Genomic DNA, 20,280 nt, shown 5'->3' on the forward strand with positions numbered 1-20,280 from the left:
TTTGATAGTTCTTCATATCCCAGAGCCTGCTTTCAACAATTCCCTGTTTCCTCTGAGGGAATCATCATCAGATCTTGCTGATGATGTATCAGAGATGTGTGACTTATTTTACCAGCTGTACAAAGCTTTAGGTTCCAGCTGATTTCCTTCTTTTCTTTATTACAACATATCAGTGCCCACATACAACGTTGTCTATGGGCAGTTTGCTGGTGACAGCAACACTTATGAGCAGTGACACAGCCACAGTGACCCTGTAATTGCCACCTTTGGACTATGCTTCTGTACCTGAAGGTGGCGAGCAGAACCATGCAGTTACAAAATGAACCTACTCACTCCCCTGTGCCTTCATCAAGCCTGTGCTCATACCTTTCTCCCACCCCCCAGCTTCCTTCCCCATGAGATGTAACATCTTGGTGCTCCTTCTCAAAGGAAATGACTGCATCTAGTGTGTGCTACGCCAGAGATGTCATACACTAACTGGCACAGCAGCACAGCTCACTTGGGCCAGTGTCTGTCTGTGAACGCTGCACAGTTTGAACTTTCAGAGGTGAACTGAAGTGTCCAAAAAAGCTCTTACATTGAAATTTTGGGTGGACCTCAGAAAAAGTAGGCATGCATATTCCCATCAATAACTGGTCCATATCCATCACTTCCCCCTAGCTCTCCTACCACCTTGTCCTGTTTGTTTAACCTTATCTAACTTGCCCATGGAACTGAAAAACCAGCAGGTGTTCCCTATCTGCTGGAGGAGAACAGGCAGTTGCCAGCCCTTCTGGTGCAGAAGCCCTTTTTCCTTTCTGGGATGCTGCATTTATCCATCTGTTTCCCATCCACTGTGGTGCTCAGGGGTGTGTGACAGGATGGTCCCCTCTTGGCCCCTGACACCACCTCCCAGCACAGCACTTCCAGGGGAAGGCTGCCCTTCCTGCTATGCTCTCTGCACTGGAGGGAGCAGGGGCTGGTTAAAAATAAATTTGGGAGCAGATGGTGAGGCAGATTATTGTTCATCCTAGGGTGATGATGATGATGTGCCAGCTAACTGCTGGTTGTCTATCAGAATTAATCAGAAGCTGTGAAGCCACTGCTTTCCCTGAAAAAGAGAAGAAAGAACGGAGAAACAGCTCTGTAAAATAAATTGTTGGAAAAGCACTTGTTTTGAAAATAAAAAAAGTTTCAGAGGGAGAAAAGACTCTAATAAGCAAACGAGGAATGTTTTTAGGATTTTTTTTTTTTTATCTACTAACACTTTCATATATCTGCAGGTGTGCTTTGCTTCTGAAAAGCGACTGGGAAAACTTGGTCACTTTCTTCTTGCATTTATTTCACTAGAGTTGTAGATAATATGAAATGAAAATATTTAAGAGGTTTATAGGACCCTTACAAGAACTATCTCTATTGCTAGTATGAAGTGTTATCCATGAATGCACCTGTTTCAGATTTGTGATCAGTGTCAGAGGAAGGGACTTGACACTTGCTGTGCTCAAAACCCTTCACAAATGTTACATCTCTACACTCACAAAACAGACAAGGCAAAAGCTGACTCAACCCCCTGAGCTGAAAGGCAGTATCCGTTCTGATGCTTTAGCAATCTGAAGGGTAGTATCCCTGTTACCTTCTTTTTCACTGAAGGGGTTAATGAGATGGTTTAAGAACTAGCAGTGATGGATCACATTATGAAATAAAACAGGAAGTACATTCTTGATTATTATTTTGTAATAAAAAAGAATGGTAATTTTTGATCACTTAGTCCACTTAGATAACCTGTCAGTCTATTTTGTTAAGCTACTAACATGTGTTAAACCAAATTTCTTATTTTGTGTATTCAGCTTCTGTTGTCCAGGCTATGTCATGGCATGTCCTTTCAAAGTCCAACCAAGCTGATGTCCAAAGATAGGTTTTGCTGGGATGTAATTTGTGGAAAATTTGTGCTTTGTTTTGGAAGGTGATACACTAAGTATTTTTTATCTAAGACTGTGAGGTCTGTACAGTCTGTCTTAAATAGCACATTCTCCACAAATATACAGTAAAAAATAAAAAAAATTGGGTTAAATTTGCTATTTCTTCACATTTTTAATCTGTTCTTCTTTTATACTTTCTGTTGAGAAAGTAGTGCTGGTTTAGGTTATACCATAATCTGAGGGCTCTGTCTGTATGTAACAGGGAGGGTTAAGGCAAGGCAAGGCTGAATTCAACTGCTTCAGCTTTTATTTTTCGGGTAGTCTAATTTGATATATTAGAAATAAGATAGAATGGCATAAAGAGAGGTGGTGCCTCTGTGCTGAGCATTTGCAGGTGTCAGACTTTCTGTTGCTTTGTCTGGCATTACTATGAGCTTCATCAACCTGTTTTTAACAGTTCCATGACTGAGATGACAGATCACTGGTGGGTTATCTGCAACAGCAGTAATCTGTAGATCAGGAACTCTGTTAAAATATTCTTGATACTAACAAGTCATTTTCTCTTGCTTGGTGTAGAAAATGATGAGAATTAAAACAGTTTTTTTTTTTACTGGGGTATTTATTGATGTGCATAAGTCAGACTGAACTGGAAAACTAGTCTCACTGGCTTTGTTTCCGATAAATTCTGCTGTGTGCTGCTGCAGGAAGCTCAGGCTCTTACTATTTGGTGTCTGTAGTATCTGAAATGTCCTTTGTTATTTATTTTTTTTACTAAGTGAAATAATCTCAGGAACCTGTTTATTTCATTGCCCTTGCCCTTGCAAACTGCTGTTTTTGGTATGCATGTTGCTGGAGTGAGAGGGTGGTTTAAAGGAAGTTGTGTGCACATGGGGTGGCTTGCTCTTTAAATCTTTTTAAGTGCTTGGATGCTGGTAAGGTGAGGTTTTGTACCAACCCTGCAGTGCGGAGGCACCTGGTTCCATGGGTGAGCATTACTCAGTTTTACCATGAAACCTGTGATGAGAGACTGTAGTACAGAAGGCAAAAAGTGCCCTTAGCTGTAGAGATATTTCTCCTCTAAGAAGAACAGTTATTGAAAAAAAGCACCTTCTTTCCAAGCAGGTAGTAGAAGTGAGAGTGCTGGGAATTTGGTCTTTGAAGTGTTGTTAGCAGAAATTCTGTTTATTAACACAAGCCTGTGGCACCTGTGAGTGTTTCCCCAGGCCACACTGTTGTATTAGTCCCTCTAACCTATGTAGACCCATGTGGTTCCCACTGCATGAGTCAAAAGAAAAGGATAGGGAAGGTAAAAAATGTACCTCCTCTAGTCTTTTTCTTTCCCTGAGGCAGTCTGGGAGAGAGGTACCCAGACGTCAGTCCAGGCTTCACAAGAGATCCTGCCCAGTATAATGGGCCAGCACTTGAGCAGCCTCAGCAATTTCTCCTGCCTGTTTCACCTGGTGCCCTGTTATTCCTTCCTAATTTCTTTTTTCAACATTTTTGAAGTCCTAGTTTGTGTTAGTTTCCCTTTATGCTCCAGGTTCCCCCCTGGCATTTGTGCAGTTCTTTCACTTAGAAACTGCCAACATATTTCTGTCCATGGCAATTCTGGCACTGTCCTGCAGTTGGAGCTCAGCTGAGTCCCGAGGAGCCTCTCTTTGCATTTATTCTCCCTTACATTTAATGAGAAAATGGGGTCCTCCCTGGTAGCCTCTAGAAAGCACTGCCCAAGCTTTCAGGGCTGCTCCCATTACTCTAATGGCTCTGCATGGACAGAGGGAAGAAGGGTGGTTAAGCACTAAGTGCTGTCTTTGGAGGAAGTTTGTCCATCACACTTCTTTGGGCTTCTCTTCACTCTCTTCTGCCAGCTCTGGCCTGAGGCCCAGGTTATGTGCAGGGAGTCCTGCAGGTGGGAGCTGGCATGGCTGTAATCCTTCCCCAGCCAGGAGAGGTGGCCCTTCATGGAGCACTACTGGAACTTGGTTTCATGTGCCATGTAGTTTTCACAGGGAGCAGGGGAAAGATATTTCCTTTGAGAGTAAAGAACAAAGAACTTCTGCACAAAGGAGTTTCTAAAAGGCATAACATTAAGGAGAAAAGAGATCAGTGGGTGGCTTGACTATCCAGAAGGAACAAAAAAGAATTAATGGATATTTCTGTTTCCTTGATGGCAGGTAAGAAGTGAGGCTTCATGTGCTAAAATGTGAGAAATACAGAATGGATCAATAGATTAACAAAAATACCGTGTAAGGCAGCAGGTAAAAGGTGGCACTTCCAGGCAAAGGGTATGTGCAGAAGTTTCTTAAGGAGATCTGTTACCTTATGTATGGCTGAGAATCCAAGTTAGTTGAGTAGAAAATGCTGCCTTGCATCATCCTTCACATTACCAGCAGAAAGTCACCTGGAAAGGAACATTCTTTCTTATCACATACTGATGTATATTTTTGCAGTGCTGAACACGTCCAAAAGATGCAAGCTAGGAGCATGATCTCTTCCACCACTAAATAGTTGGTCAATATTGCCCATAAATTATTTCAGACCTTGAGGAAGGAGGGGTAGTGTGATGTCTGTTCTGGTAAGAGTCTGTCTTTATTCTTAAGTAACCAACATTGGAAAAAAAACTGCTTTGTTTGTTGTGAAGGGCCTCCAAAACCTCTTGGAAAACAAAAAGTGAAAAGTGAACTTAAGAGCAGCTTGTCCTCTTGTTGTTGGCCCATTCCATTATGTGACGCTGTTGAAACTAAGACTGGAAACAACATGCTGACTTGGAGCTCCTCCTTTAATTCCTCTCTCTTGCTGTTTTGAGCTGCTGCCATCCCAAGCACTGGTATGGAAACGCATGCTTCTGATACTGGCCCTGTTAGCCTTTCAAATACTGCCTTGGGACCATGGTTTAAGGATTTTGTTCTTTGTTCTTAAGTAGATTTGTATGAAATGCAAAGTCTCAGCATCCACTGTGTGTTCCCTTGAGTGCCCTTCTTTTTAATTGGAGTTTATTATAATAAGGCAAAAAATGACATTTTACATTTTTTTCTATTAATCTGTATTGTTCTCTGTTGGTGGCTCTGGGTGCTGATGTGGGAGATTTTTCTTGCTGCACATGAACTCTGATTCTGAATTCTCTGACCAGAATTTCTATGTAAAGGATTTAAGTTGTTGCCATATCTGAGCAGTGGAATTTGAGGTCCTTTTGGAGTATAAGTAGCATAGTAGGTGTGCCAGAGTTCTGGATCTCTCTGCTCAGGGAAATGTGTTGTATGATACTAAAGGGATTTGGTAGTGGCAGTGAACATGGAAGAAGAGATCTCTCTCAGAAAATAGAAGTGCTAGTGTAGTTTAACAAGTGGATCTCAGGCATAGGGAAGGTATTTAACATTTGCCATTGCCTGAAACAGGACAATCTAGAAGAAGCCTCTGAAACCTTCTGTTTTCCTGTCCCCAAACACTTGAGATTTTCAAGGAAGAAGAACGCTGACCCTATGTATTTGAAGGTGTTGCCAAGGGTGTCTTATCTTGGCAATTCCTCCTTCTATTGTTAACAGCAGGGTTCATTTTGTGTCGAGAGGGTCCAGAATGAGTGCTGGACACTATTCTTAGCCATCTGTAATAACATTCTAGCACCACCATTCTTCCAAATTATGCCTAGCATAATGTAACTGCCGGAATAAAATCCACTCTGCAGCTTAACAGAGGGACCTTCTGTTTCCAGGGCTGCCAGTCTCTCAGTTTTTATACATTTACACACTGCTCTCTGGATGAATAAATAATACATGAACATATGCATTGGCTAAGTGAAATTTCCTTCTGATTATAGTGAGGCACTGTTTAATGGCAATTATAAAATAAGTTTCTTTCATTTTTTGCTATTTCTGCTGTGTGTTGAAGAGTATGCCTTTATCTCTTTTGTTGTTGTTTTAAGTTACTGTATTGTTTTTATTTCTTAAACAAATTGATCATTTTTCATGTGTTAGTGAGTTGCAGTTTTGAAATCTTCTGAACACGTTTCTGGCAGAATTACCTCATCTGAATCAGAAATAGTGCTGCTGCATGAGTGCCTGTAAATGAGGTGGCTTCTACATTTATATTACAAGAATAGAAGTTTTGAAAGGAAACTGATTGACATTTATCCCAAATGAAATGTTTACTCTCTGTTTAATACCTGGTGGGCAATTCAATACTCTGAATCTATATCAAACATGTTTAATATTAAAATGTTTAAAAAGCATTATTAAGGCTCAAAATAGGTACTCAAAAGTCAGAGCTGTATCTTGGTATGCATGTATTATGAAATTGTGTTGAATTGTATGGTGGAACACTGGATTTTCTACTTACTAAATTTATGGAATAAGCCCTTTTCAATAACCCATTTTCTCAAAGGCTGATTTGGAAGGGTATATGACTCTTTCCCAAACCTGTAGGCTAGGGAGTTGAATGCTGTTTCAGGAACCTGGATTTTACTCTCCACTATGCAGTCCCATTTCATGTTGAACAGCAGTTGAGTGAAGACAAGCTGTTGGAAGGTGAACAGCCATTACTCATTCTCTAATTCACAGAAACCTATTTTAAAACCTTATGGTCTGATACTGAGAAGGATCAGTCTCACAGCTGTTGACTCAGTAGGATTTATGCTAGAATATGTACAGACTTGAGAAAAACTGGATCAAGATTTGGGGCACATAAAGTTAAAAGGAGGGTTTTTTTTTACTTTATTGTGGAGTACTGATCCCATTTGTAAACAGTAGATTACACAACTTTCTTAATAATTCAGATATTGTGGAAAATTAATAAAGATATTAAAATCTTTCTTCAGATAATAGAATTGCTTACATTATTTGTTCCTAGCCTCATTTTTAGCTAAAGTGCCGCGCTTGACATTTTCTAATGTGCACTTCACATGCTTCCTCACTCATCTGAGGCAGAAATGTGATAGAAAAGATGTTTTAGCAAATTTCTGTCTAGGATCTGACAATAGGATGTGTCCAGCAGTGCACAGTATTGGTTGTTGCTGTGCCTCCTGCCCATAATGGTAATTGTATGTACCTGGTACATACAGAAAAAAAGTAGGGGGATAGAGAAGATGCTGTAGTTCCTTAGCTTGTTACTAGGAGTGCTGGTCAGTTTTGGGGGCAGGATCTGTATTTAGCAGTTTGCATCTGCTCAGGCCTCACGCAGCGAGCGTGGTGATTTGGGTGCAGTGCTGTTTGAGGGGTGCTGTGTGCTTGGCTCCAAGCTGCAGCCACTGCAGTGACCTTCTCTGGGCAGCACTGGCCCATGAACCTTTCAGTTCTTTGCTTTCAGGTATCACCCACATGTTCTGCATTTGCTCTGTCACCGTTTCTGACCAAGGCTACTGATCTCAATTGCAATATCCCATATCTTCTTCATAGTTAGAAATTATAAAGCAAATTGGGTGAAGCCTGATGCATTTTGGATTTCAGTAGCAGAACTGGATGTTTTATTACAGAAGCGGGTTAGCGAATCTTCCCAAAATGCTGACATTTTCTACACATGGCCCAGTGTTTGTTTTCATGACATGAGTTCTGCCAACAGGGTCTGTTCTGGGCTATCCCAAACAGGACTAATATAAGAAGGTAAACTTTTTGTGTCACATTTCAAGAGAGAGTACTGCAATCAGCCCTGGGCTGTGGAGTGGCCCCAGGAGCCTAAGATCCAGTGGACCATGAAACCTGTCTCAGAAAGACGAGATGTGGCATTACATTTTATGTAACACACTGTGCTCTGTAACTCTCTCTTTTATTGCATGTGTAGAATCACTGAATTACTTGCAAGAGAGAATGGCATATTGCTGTGGTGCTCAGGAGACAGCTTTTGTTGGTGGATTTATCTTTTTTTTACCTAAAGTAGCTGCATTTTTGGAACTCACATGTGAATAGGAATGTACTAGGGACTATGGGTTTCCAGTACAGGGAGAAAAGAGCTACGGGGCCAGAGAAGGCTGCCTGATGAAATTAACAAGAGGCTCATCTTTCTGTGTGGCAGGAGTGCATTTCCCACTCAGACACACTGGATTGCTTTCTCATTGAGGTGAGAACAGTTTGATGAGGGCTGAGAAGTCTGTCTAAGTTTGGGAGTCACTAAAGGACAACAGCTGCCACAGTCTAATCTACATTATGATTAATCCAGTTAAAAATCAACTGTTTTAACAATTAACTCTGTTACCAGATCAGTCCATTAATGTCATTAAAACTCCCTTTGCTTTCATTTAACCCCTCAGGTTGCCACTTCTAGTAGGTTGAGTGTCCTTATAGCCTAATGTAGAGTATGTTATGGTAACTGATGATCCAGGTCTGTTGTAGCCACCTGGCCTACTGTTTGTGCCTTTAATGATTCAGCAGAGATATGCCTTTAGGTGCTGCTGTAAACCATCCTCTAAATCTTAAAAATCAATGCTAAATAAAAGTAACCTATTGATAATTTGTACTGACAGCACTACCTATTACTTAGGTTGCTAAGTATTTTCATTACATGAGATTGGCTCGTTGGTGGAGGGCAGGCATAGGAATTGTTCTGTGATTTTTGTTCTCAAAACTTTGTCAAAAACTTACTGTATGCTGAGTTTTTCCCATTCTATGCATCTGACTATGTTTAAATTGCTGAGGAAAATTTAATTAAAAACAGTTTGGCTGTATTGAAGAATGGGCTGATGAGAAAATGGAAGGGGAAACCAGAAAAATGTATATTCTTTTGCCTGTGTAATATTGTTCTGAATGACAGGTGGTGCTGTGAAAAGATCTTCCATCTCTCTGGCTTGAAACAGGAAATTAGTTTGATGACCAGGGCTCAAATCAAGAGGCAGAATTAGTTGATCTAAGAGTGTGGGGCAGAGAGGCACAGGAATGAGGAAAGGCTGAAACTGGAAAAAGAAGTCCAGGAAAGGCTGAAATTGGAAAAAGAAGTCCAGGAAAAGAAAAATGAACAGAGAAGTCTGAGAAGTGAGTGAAGCCCAGGCTGAAAAAGCAAGACAGCAAGGAGAATAGGACTATCAGAGAAGGAAAAGCCCAGAACTGGGATGGGAAGCAGATGGGAAGAGCTGGATAGGAAACTTTAGGCATGGGGCTAGCAGGAAGAATAGCATATTCCCACAAAGCACCTCTCTTTCAAGAAGCTAGAGCAGCACCCAAGGTGTTTCCTTCTCATCCTTCCTTTGTTAGAGGAAGCAGGCTGGCACAGCATCCTGCTCCCCTGCAGCACTAGCAGCTTGTCATCTTGCCTTTGGCGAGTCAAGTGGCAGAGGCCTGTGCGGAACCGAGGGCTCCAGGTCTGCAGATGAACCATATGGCTGCTGACACAGCATCCCATAGTGGGAGGCATTTGTCTGCCTTCCTGGTGGTAGGGACCTAGGAAACTCCTGTCCTTTCCTTAGGATCTTTATACTCTCATTTTAACATCAGGTGAAGCACTCGGGGTTAAGGAGTGCTGAACTAAAGCTGCCTGTGCATCCTGTAACTTTTTTTCTTTGATGTAATTTCTCCCTCTGCCAAAACATGCTTTGCTCAATGAGAGAGAGCAGTTATGCTTATAGAATGCACTTTTTGTCTGGCTTGCTGCAGAAAAAGGAAAAATGCAGTGTAAGAGTCAGGGAATTACTTGAGGAAAGAGGCTGTAGAAGCCACAAGAACATGATCTGATCCTCCAGGCCATCTGAGTTTGTGTGATGTTGAACTAGTCATTTTTAGCTTTTCAGAGGCTGTCATTAGCCGCTGTATCTAACTCATTGAAGATGCCCAATCCTAGAACCTGAAAGAAGAGTGGTAAGAATACTGCACGTTCTGTTCTGAAAAAGAAGTTTCAGAAAAGCATCTCAAATCAAGTACTGCTCAAATCAGCAGATACTTCTGAAATTATGCCATCTGTGCCTCAGCTCACTCACCATGTAATGGTAATAATGCTACTTCTAAAAGAAGGTTGTGGGAGATTTTGAAAATAAATTAGCTTAATGTTTTGTGATGCAGTCAAGAAAAAAGAATTGGATGAGGGTGAAAGCTGGAGGAATATAAAGGAGCTGAAAGATTATACTATGAAGTAGTGTCATGCACCTGCCATCTAATGCAAATGTCTGCTATAAACATGGAGTTCATCAACTGGAAACTACAAAGGAGAAGGAAAGATACAAAGGAAAAGAAAGATCTGGGAACATTGATGGGTCTTGTGGTAATTGAGGCATCACATTCATGATGGTCTCTTACAATGTGATCTTAAAAGGTCTCAGTGGCTATCAGAGAAGCACTAATGCCTTTGAGCTTTTGGGAGATTTCATCTGGACGCTTGTCTATTCTTCCATCTTCACAGCAGGAAGATGAGAGCAAACGGGAAAAAGGGCCAGTATTAGCAAGGTCAAAAGAATGGGTGGCCAGTTTTAAAATGTAAAGAAGAATATATGGCCTTGCAGAATGAAGACTGAGGGATGAATGAGACAGCAGTTTGTAAATACACCTGAAGGATTAACAGCAAGATGGAAACCTGATGAGATGAGGTACAGTTTTTGGCAAAGCAATCATTAGGTTTGAGATGAATGGGAATAAGTTGAGGTTGAAAATCAAGTAGTTTTCTAAGAGAGTAGTGAGAGTCTTGGGCAGCATCCCAAAGGAGAGAGTGGAAGACCCCTTGTTGGGCTGGAGGTGAGGCTTAAGCCCTTTGACAAGGGTGTAAGCAGGGCCTGGGCTCAGACTCAGGAGTCTATAGCCAGTTAAATGTGTTAACTGTAGCAGGTGCTGCTTGCACACTTGGACATCCTGTCTTCAGTGTGTGTGGGTGGTTGACCTTTTCCTTCTCTCAAGTGAAATCAAGTCATTAGGAATTATCTCTAAATATTCTGGCCCCATACTTCAGAGCTTCAGCTGCTTTAATCTTAGTAAGCTTTGGGGAGCCAGATTACCAGCATATCTGCCCCCCAGAGTCTGGGAGCATATGAGGAGCATATGAGCCATTTCAGACGGCTGATTTTTTAGTGTGCAGCCAGAGAGGTCTGTTCAGTGTCTGAGCATGTGTTAAAAGAAGGAACGGGATATATGTGCTCTCTGTTAGCATTTCCAAGATGCAGAAGAGCCTCATGTCTGTTTGCTCCAGGATATCTGTTAGTCCTGGTTTATGCAGCATTTTGGAATTGAAAAACTCTGTTGTGTAAGGGCTGAAGGAAAAAATATATCGTTGGAGTGGAAACATTGCCGTTTTCAGCCTTTGGATGGCCTCCACTTCATGTTTGTCACATGCAATTCATATCTGAAAGGAACGTGTGTCACTGCTGATGTGATGTGCCATGTCATAAAAGCTTTGGTGACATTTTCTGACCTCTTAAAAACTAACGAAAGAGGTTTGCCACTTATAAATGCCATCTGCCATGGCAAAGCAGCTTCCCAGTTCTCTAATCACATATGCCTCTTGTGAAATGCTGCATCACCTTGAAAAAAAACAGCATATTAATGGAGGAAGCTTGTCATTTCACTCATTCCCAAATTCTTTACATAATTCATCTATTAAATTTTTTTGCTTATTATGAACCCTGAGGGGTGGAAGTTGCAGCAAATACATGACAGCTTTAGGAGTTCTGTTTCATTAGAGCTGTATTTACTTTCTGATTTTTTGGTACTCTGAATTGGAACCATTCTCCCTATGATCTTAATCTTTTGCAGATACTCATGGGGTTCACAGATGGAAGTGTGAAAAGTCTGAGCTGTCTCAGGAACATGTAACAGGACTTGGGGGGCGTGTAAAAAGAGGGGAGTGTTTTTCATTAACCTGTGTTTGTTCCCGTCATCCATTATGGGAACTGAGATGTGCTAATTATTTTTAATTGATTCAACTTATGTCACACCAATAGTCTCAGATGTGGGATAAGGAGACCAAATATTGGGTTCAATTTTTGCTGGGCTTACAGCTTATATAACAAACAGTTTTGAATCAGTAGGGACAGTTTTTACAGCCTGGAAAAAAATAAGCAAAGTGTTTCATGCTTGGATAAAAGAGAAGAGCACTTTATCCACTTGTCTTTTACTTTGCATTGTGCTGTTGTTGGCTGCTCTGACTTTTGCATGTCAATAAAACAAACTTTCTAAAGAGAGGATTTATTGCAGGAAATGTGTCCATATTACAGGCCACATACACAGCATACATTAATTTCTGAGTATCAATGAGCAAAAGCTGCTTCAGATGGTGCCAGGGTACAAAACTGCATCTCTACAGACTGGTGAGAGGCAACAGATCTCCCTTCTGTCATAAACAGTGCTTTTTGTGTTTGCTGAGACAAGTGTGAGCATTGTCTAGCCCTCACAACCGGCGCTGAAGAAGTTAGGTCTGTTTTTATCACTGCATTACAGGCAGGGAAGGAGGTCTGCTGAAAAATGAAGTGACAACACTAGCAGATCTGTGTAAGCAGCAAACCAAGATACCAGAAGCCCTGGCTTGCCAGCCTGTCTCATTACATCATGCCTAAGTGCCCTGGGCAAAGCCCGTTCTTTAGACTGTGTTTCTCCATAGCACTGGTGACATAGCAGACCTCAATACTGGTTCTAATTCTGATTTTTATACATAGGATTATCATTTCCATGGCAGGATCTATCCTCAGGCTTCTTATGGGTAAAAAGATCTTGTCATTTCTTCACTGGGGTATTGAGAGGTGAGGCTAGACGTGCATGGGTGTCACAGAATGGACAAATAAAAAATATCACCCAGGAGCAAGAGAAATCAAGAAGCCTGTGAGCCTCACTCTGGATGTCATGTTCTGAGGTGGCAGGGGTATGTTCCCAGTCCAGCACTTGCAAGACGAAGCCATTACAGTGTTCTTCTCCTTCCCAGCAGACCAGATGGAAAGGTCCCACTGTGCACGTACCACCCCAAGGGTCCTGCTCACAGATGGAGTGATGAAACCCAAAAGCTGCTGTGCAGGAGTTCAGTGGGTTTTTTGTAGCCGCTTTGCCATGTAGCCATTTCAGTCTGACCTGTTTTTATAGATCCTGACGAGGTCTGCAAAACAAACTTATTTTTAACTGCTATTCACATGATTCTTTTCTTAACATTTGTAATTTTAAGAAGCTGGTATGGGAGTTGGGTGGGATAGGTTTTTGCATTGGCTCCTCTGCAGTAATGACTTTTTTGCCTGGTTTGGCCCTGAAACAGAAGGAGAAGCCATCTCTTTTTTGCAGTAGCTGCAATGTGACAATGGTTAGATTAGCAGTTACTGCAGTCTGGTTGGTGCAGTGTAAAACTGCACTGTTTTATTGTGAAATCAGCCTATTGGCGTGGCCTGGGAGATAGCAGGGCAGGCACCTGAAACAGAAGATATTTGAACTCCTTAGAGGATACTGTGTAGCTTTTTATCACAGCCCAGTCATAGCTGACATTTAAAATGTGCAGCAAGGAAGGAGGGAGATTAGGAGATGTCTCAGTAGAGGTATTGCAGCCCATCTGGGCTTTTCAGAGCGAGAAACTGTACCCAGCTGGGTATCCCTGGCTGGTATCAAAATGCTTCCTTTGTTGTCTGCTTAAATAATAACCAGGTACACAGTGTGTGGGAAGGGATTTTTGGGGCAGAAAAACTCCTTAGCATCCAGCTAAGGGAACAGCAGGGCACTGGTGTTGGAAAGACTGCATGAGGAGCTGGGCCTGCTGCTTTCCTTCCAACGCTGAGCAACTTCTCTCGTTTTAGGAACTTTCCGCTGTACGTTCTGTGAGACTGAAGTGGAAGAAGATGAGTCGGCAATGCCCAAAAAGGATGCGAGGACACTCGTTGCACGATTTAATGAGCAGATTGAGCCCATCTATGCGCTGCTTCGTGAGACGGAAGACGTTAACTTAGCCTATGAAATCCTGGAGCCAGAACCCACAGAGATTCCTGCCCTGAAGCAGAGGTGGGAGCGTGCCTGGTCTTTCCTCACTGCACTGCTTCCTTGTAGAGTGTTCCTCTGCTCTGTGGGGCTTTCCCAAACCTTGTGCAGGACTTACTTGTACAGCACCAACTATGCAAACATCTGACAGATTGCCCCAGGGATGTGTGGTTTACAAGAAGACAGAGGGCTGTAACCACTTTTTACTAAATAAGACTAACTGTTCTTCTGGTCAGCCCTCCGCATGTATTTTTCTCTGAGGTGGGATGCTTGAATTGCCTGCTGCTTGCCATGCTGCAGCTGGTATGCACACCAAGCCCTTGGCCCAATAGTTAAAAAATGCAGCTGCTTGACAAAGCTCTGAAGGTGCCACCTATGCTGTCTTCTATCTCTCAAATACTTACCTGTCATCTGTTCCTTTTGCTTCTACCCAGCTTTCAAAACGAAGCTATCTGCAATCCACACCTTGTATTTCAAATCCTCATATTACAGCATTCTAGTTTGAAGACATTACTTGTAATAAGCAGTTTTTTTCTTCTGATTTTGTCCAACTTGTTACACACCTTCTTTTCAGAAGAAGACCAGGTTGGAATTAAAAACTCCTTAAAATGTTCTTACCCATGGTATGAATGTTTCTTTCTGAACATTCCTAGCTTTACAAAAACAGATGATGTTTAAATAATGCAAAAATATGTGGGGAGCTGTCAGTTTTGTCATCTGTGGTGAAATGTGATGCACTTCGCTGTATTTAAAAAAAAAATTAATTATACACATGGGGGAAAAGAACTGTACCTTGAGGGGAAGCATTCCCACAGTGCCTTGGGGTGCTTGGCTTTAGTTAATAGGAGAGCAAGCAAGATACTCTTTTTTTTCTCTCAGGCTAACCTTGAGAAAGAATGTTCCTCATATATTGATGCTAGACAGCTTCTAATTAATATAATAAAAATTCTTTGTCTATTCATAGTCTTTTTCTAGCCAAGAAGGTAGCTATTTTTCCTCATCATTCTGATAGAAAAACAGAAGCGATATAAAGAGCAGAAAAGATTTTTCCAAGGTCACTCAACGTGTCTTTGGTGATATGGGGAATTCTTTGAAGCTTTTATACCCAAGCTGAATCACTAGACTTTGCTTTAAAATCCCTTTTCAGTAGTTTAAGTAGTAGAACTGGGATAACCCTACCAAAAAGAGAGTAATTTTTTCAGTCTTCCCTTTTTGTGTACAGGAAATTATCACAGCAGAGGCCTGGTGCAGTCCCATGATTAAATGGCAACGCCCACTTACTTGACTCTTAAATACTTAAAAAACATTGTAAATGATTAATTACTCTGTGCAAGAAATGACAAAATAAATCGGGAGCTTTTTAAATGCTTACTTGAACACAACTTGTTTCAGCACATACAGTGATTTAATTATTTATTAACTCTTATTAATTCAAAGCAGTTAATTCCATGAAAGCAGTGCTGTGAGATTTTTTTAAAGTGCCAAACCCTAGATTATGTATCCTCTCTATTTTTATGGAGTTTTGAGTGTCTGAAATCATTGACAAAACTGACAGTTGGTGATTCTGAAACAAACCGAAAAGGTCACAAACGCCTGCATCTTCTCTTTGCAGTAACTTGGGCAACTTTACGTGTTTTCAGGAGAGTTATAGCTCTATTTGACCCCACTGCATAACTCATTCACCTGCTCTGGGAAACTGGGTAGATCTTCATTTATGTTTTCCTAAGACTGTTAATTTTCTTAATCATGGGAGAGCATGAATTAGCCCCACAGGTTTCAAAATAAACCTGCTTTTACTTAAGCCCTTCTCTGTGGTTTTTGAAAAATTATGGATTTTAATAACCCTTCTATTTCCTTATGTCAAAATAGCATGATTTCAATTAACAAAAAATCTTCACAGAATTAATTTTCTGCGGTCATGCTGTCAAGAACCATGGGTTGTCTGTTGTGAAGTTGAAGCTCTTAAGAGCAGCACAGTGAAAATGTGTTTTATCTCAAATGTGGCAAAAAAGAGAGTTATCCCCATTATCCAAGACCTTTCTTAATAGTCTGGGCAGGACTGAGATGAAAATTTCAAGTTATTTGCCCACTGCACAGTGTGGTTTCTGTGGGCCATACCTCAGCTGTGTCAAGGGCTATTTATGTTGCCTTTAAAGACAGCTAAACCACTCATTAAGGGATTTCCATTGAGGTGAATAAAACAGACTAAATGTAGCCACATCTGGGCCACTGAGCTGCCACAGTTTGTGCCTGCAGGGTGGCCATGTGAAGTCTAGAGCAAGGTGGGAAAAAAATAGTTCATGGATCTAAGAGAGAAAGAGATTTAAGAGATCCCTTTATCTGCTCTGTGCTGCCTGTAAGGCAGCTCCCACACCTGTCCTTTTGTTGGTGCCTGGTCCATGGTGTCTAATCCTGTACTTTGGAGCAGGTTGCTAAACAGTAAGTTCTCTTCTTGCAGAATGAAGTGTTTCCCTGCTCAGGTAGTCTCGGGATGGTGCTCACACCTACCAACAGTGTCACTGAAGGTAAAGAGACAATTGAGGCACACTTGCAAAGCTCACTGGGGTCCAAAATTAGAAAGTGTCTAGATGGCTCCAACTCAGTGTAGGACATTGCAGTAGATGACATGAAGTAATTAGTACTGTAGGTGTCTCTTAGAAGTGTTACTTTCATTTTTGAAACGTTCCTGACGTCATGGAATAAGTGTTTTGCTGCTGAATGGTTCTGTGTAGGAAAAAAGTCAATTTCAGGCACACTCACAGGGACTTCTGTGTGAAAGTATTATTAGGTAGCTCCTGGCACTACTGAGGGTTTAGTGTCACACTGTAGTCATGGGGAGGGAGAGCTTGGGGGAGAGCTGCATTGTGCATCCTGTGAGGAAAGTGGATTACATAAAATCGTCAGGGAAACGCTAGTTAGAGATTTCTATTGTGTGGGAAGCAGAGTGGTGCTTTTCACAGAACACACGCCTGTCTTGGAGAGCTGAAAGGTACCAACACTTGAAATAACACGCTGGGGAGAAGGTCTCTGTGTGGTTCCTTAGGTTACATAAGCAATACATGCGCATGAGCCTTTTGCCCCAAAATTCAAGGCTGCTGTGAAGCTCTCCTAGCAGAGCTGGCTGCAGGATTGCTAAGGACACAAGACATGCTAACAGGGATGCTGTGAAGTATTTTGTTAACAGATCCCAGCCATTCCACTACTGAGAGGCTGTGAGTAGCTCTTTGATCAATACCGTGGCTAAACACACCAATAGTTTTTATTTGAGGAAGAGCAATGTTCACCTACCTGTGTAATTTTACCCCTAAAAATCCAGCAGAATTAGCTCATCAAACAGTGGTAATGTCCTTGCTGAACTAAAAAAAACCCACATATTAGTCAGATCTTCTCCTAGTGCAACTTTTTTTAAGCTTCATGGTTGGAGAAAAGGTCATTGGGTAGACAGCAGCAACTGAACCATGCTGACTGATGACAACTGTCAGCTCAGCTGGCATCCTGGAGTATCCCTGATGGATTTCATCTGGACAAGAGGAGGAGTTAAGGCAGGGCTGTTCCTCATGAAAAGCTGTAGTTACCCCTGGCAATCGGATGACTGAAATTATATGGCCGAGGGCGGGTGCAGTATGCACTGGATATGTTTCTCTGAAAAGATGAAATCTCATTCTAAAGTAGAGGAACAGTCACGTTTGGCTTTCCTCACTCTGCATAGCAGCACAGGCCAGGATGTATTTTAGGCTCATTGCCATCATCAGTGTGCAGAAAATATTTCACTTGATATCCTCTTTTGATCAGATCCAAGCAGGAATGTTTTTCTCCATCAGTCTCCTGAGCTTGAAGGGGCCCTGCAGGGAAATGTGCTGAGAGCAAAGGAGGGCTGGGCTTTGACTGCCATACCCTTCACATGGGTCAGCACCTGTATTTCTCCACTTTTTCCACAGTGAAGACAGTTCTTCTGTCTCCTCCTGCACTCCATCAAGTATACAAAGCCTTTTGTCCAGCTCTAGTCCTCTGGTTTGAAGGTGCTCTCTCTTTCTTCTCTTCCTGGACTCCCCAGTCCTCCCAAGGCTGTGTCTGGATAGTACAGATCTCCTGTGTAACACAGGAGAGGTGACTTCTCATGTGCATTGTCACTCACAATTCAAGCAGAGGTTTGAATTGTGTTTTTCATGGTGATTTAACTCCTTCAGGAGTCCTGTGATTAATAACAGTTCACAGCTCTGAGCATGCTGAGTCCCTGGGCCTACTATCTACCTTGGTTAAACTTCAGTGCTTTTTTAATGCAGTATTTGGTTGCTCTGTGAAGGCCAAAAAGAGGCTTTTCCAAATACCAGACTACTGTTTGATTGGGTTTTGCTGCTGTGGCTTCTGTTTCAGGGAATTCTGGGATTTTATGTTTTTTTTTAACCTAAGTGTATTTGCATCTCTCCTGCTGCCTCTTATTTTCAGTGTCTGTGGTGGATGTTGCCATGGCCCTGTGTAGGGTTTCCCACTAGAGATCCACAAGTTTCCCAAACCAGCAAGCTGGCACAGAAATTCCTGGCAGCACATGTTAGAACTGAGAATGAAAGTTCTCAGTGCAGATGATAACTAATCATCGTTTAAGTATTTTTGTCTAAGGAGGGGCTTGTTCTGAGAGCTCTGTTTTTCTCTCTTTAACTTTCACATAGCAAGGAGCGTGCAGCTGGTGCTGGTTCAGGGGCAGCAGCTGGCCTCGCAGGTGGACACCATCGGGAGGCATGGACTACAAAGGGACCATCATACGAGGACTTGTATACCCAGAATGTCGTCATCAGCATGGAGGACCAGGAGGATCTGAACCGGTCTGCAAGTGAAGGAAAGCCAGCCAGAGAGAGACCCATTTGGCTGCGGGAGAGCACGGTGCAGGGGGCTTATGACCCTGATGAAATCAAAGATGGTAAGAAATTCACAGAGCAGAAGTACTGCTGGGCTTATACAAGGCCTTTACAGTGCTGTCAAGAACATGTTCTGCTCTGTGTGTGTACAGCTGCTGCTCCCAACACTGGAGTGTCTGCTCCCCTCTGCTGTGCAAAGCCACCTGTGTGTAGGCAGATGTAAAAATTCCTTAAATCCTGGATTGAAATCTAGGTCAGTAAAGCTGAGCTGTCCATGAAATTTTGTGGGGGCTTCTAAAATGTTAAATAGCTATTGTCTTCTACCTTGAGAGCTTATTGCTTCTAGATGAAGGTCTTTCAGTTTCATCTAGAAAGCTGTCTCCCTAATAGGTCACTGCTGAAAAATAATATTTATTAATGTTCAGTGACCCTGAAGTCTACCAAATCTACCAGCACTGTTTATATACTCCCAGTCTTCTTGATAATTGTTTCTCAAAACTTGTTATATATGAAGAATACTCAGAAATACAGCTTTTGGAAGTACAGTAGGAAGGTCTGTCACCATGACAGGTGAGTCTTTATTCCCTTCTGTTTGTTTCTCATTATCTCTGCTTTTATTTTCATTCATCTGGTGTCAGGTTATCCACAGACTAATGGTCAAAATCTTATAACCATTAGTAGAAACATTCTGCGTTGGTATGTGTGCTTTTTAAGCTTCCATGCCAAAACTGGAAATGGAGACCTTTTATGATTTTTACAAGAATGAGTCAATAGATAGAGTAATTTTAGGATTATGGACTGAAACTGTTGATGCCCTAGCAAGAAAATAAGGCAAAAGGGAACCATGTGTGTGAGTATGTAACCCTGGAACTCATGCCATGATCAGGAGAGGAGTGGAGTACTTAGGTGTAGCAGAAGTGAAATGTGATATAATGGTCACAAGATACCTAAAGAATTTGTTCACATGTAATACCTTTCAAGTGTATTATGAATCCCAAAACATTTTTCAAATCGATTAAGCAAAGTGAGATGACTGAACTGCTCCTGCAGTCTGTAGCAGGTGTTGTTGTTACTCACCAGCCATGGTGAGTTCTCAGCCCATTTTTCTGCTAGACATTCAATTCACCTGTAGTTTTAAATCAACTCCTTGAGACAACTTTTGATGTACACAGCATAAATGTTTCTCAAAAAATCACTGAGGGACATGGAGGTGGAGTATCTCCTTACAGGATGGTGGCATCATTACTTAACCTCCTCAGCTACTGCAGATCAAAGAGGGAGCTAGTGGAAATAGCCTGAAATTGCTGCTTGCTGCAACATGTAAACAGGAAGGACAGAAACATGGGACCATTGACAGAAAGGATCACTGCTTGGATCTGGCAGAAACAGTTCTTGCAAGCAAGAGACAGCCCCTCTGAGCCTCAAAGTCAGCCTTTGTGGAGCTAACTCTGGCTGTTGTTGTTTCACAGCTCTCAGTGTGATGAGCTATGATGTTATTTCACAGAGATGCTCTCCTACAGCCTTTTCTGCTCCACAGTCACAAGCAGTGAGCTGAGCACACGACTGCCAACACGATGCCTTTATTCTTCCTTTCAGGAATTTGGCAGTGCTCTAGTATTAGTAGTTGTAGCCATTACCCATTACTACAACTTTATTTACAGTGAAAACAGAATTCTGATGAAATTAGGT

At 41.9% G+C, this 20,280-nt stretch overlaps 1 protein-coding gene across 1 annotated transcript in view; it reads left to right on the forward strand.

Annotated features, from left to right (window-relative positions):
• GTF2E1 (general transcription factor IIE subunit 1) overlaps nucleotides 1-20,280 on the forward strand; it is a 48,837-nt gene that overhangs the window by 25,461 nt on the left and 3,096 nt on the right. The window contains exons 3-4 of the mRNA XM_053935648.1: nucleotides 13,561-13,762; nucleotides 18,406-18,653. Coding sequence (XP_053791623.1) covers nucleotides 13,561-13,762; nucleotides 18,406-18,653 — 450 coding nt within the window. The remainder of the gene's footprint in view (nucleotides 1-13,560; nucleotides 13,763-18,405; nucleotides 18,654-20,280) is intronic.

The sequence above is a fragment of the Vidua chalybeata genome, chromosome 2, assembly GCF_026979565.1.
Source record: "Vidua chalybeata isolate OUT-0048 chromosome 2, bVidCha1 merged haplotype, whole genome shotgun sequence".
Lineage (NCBI taxonomy): Eukaryota > Metazoa > Chordata > Aves > Passeriformes > Viduidae > Vidua > Vidua chalybeata.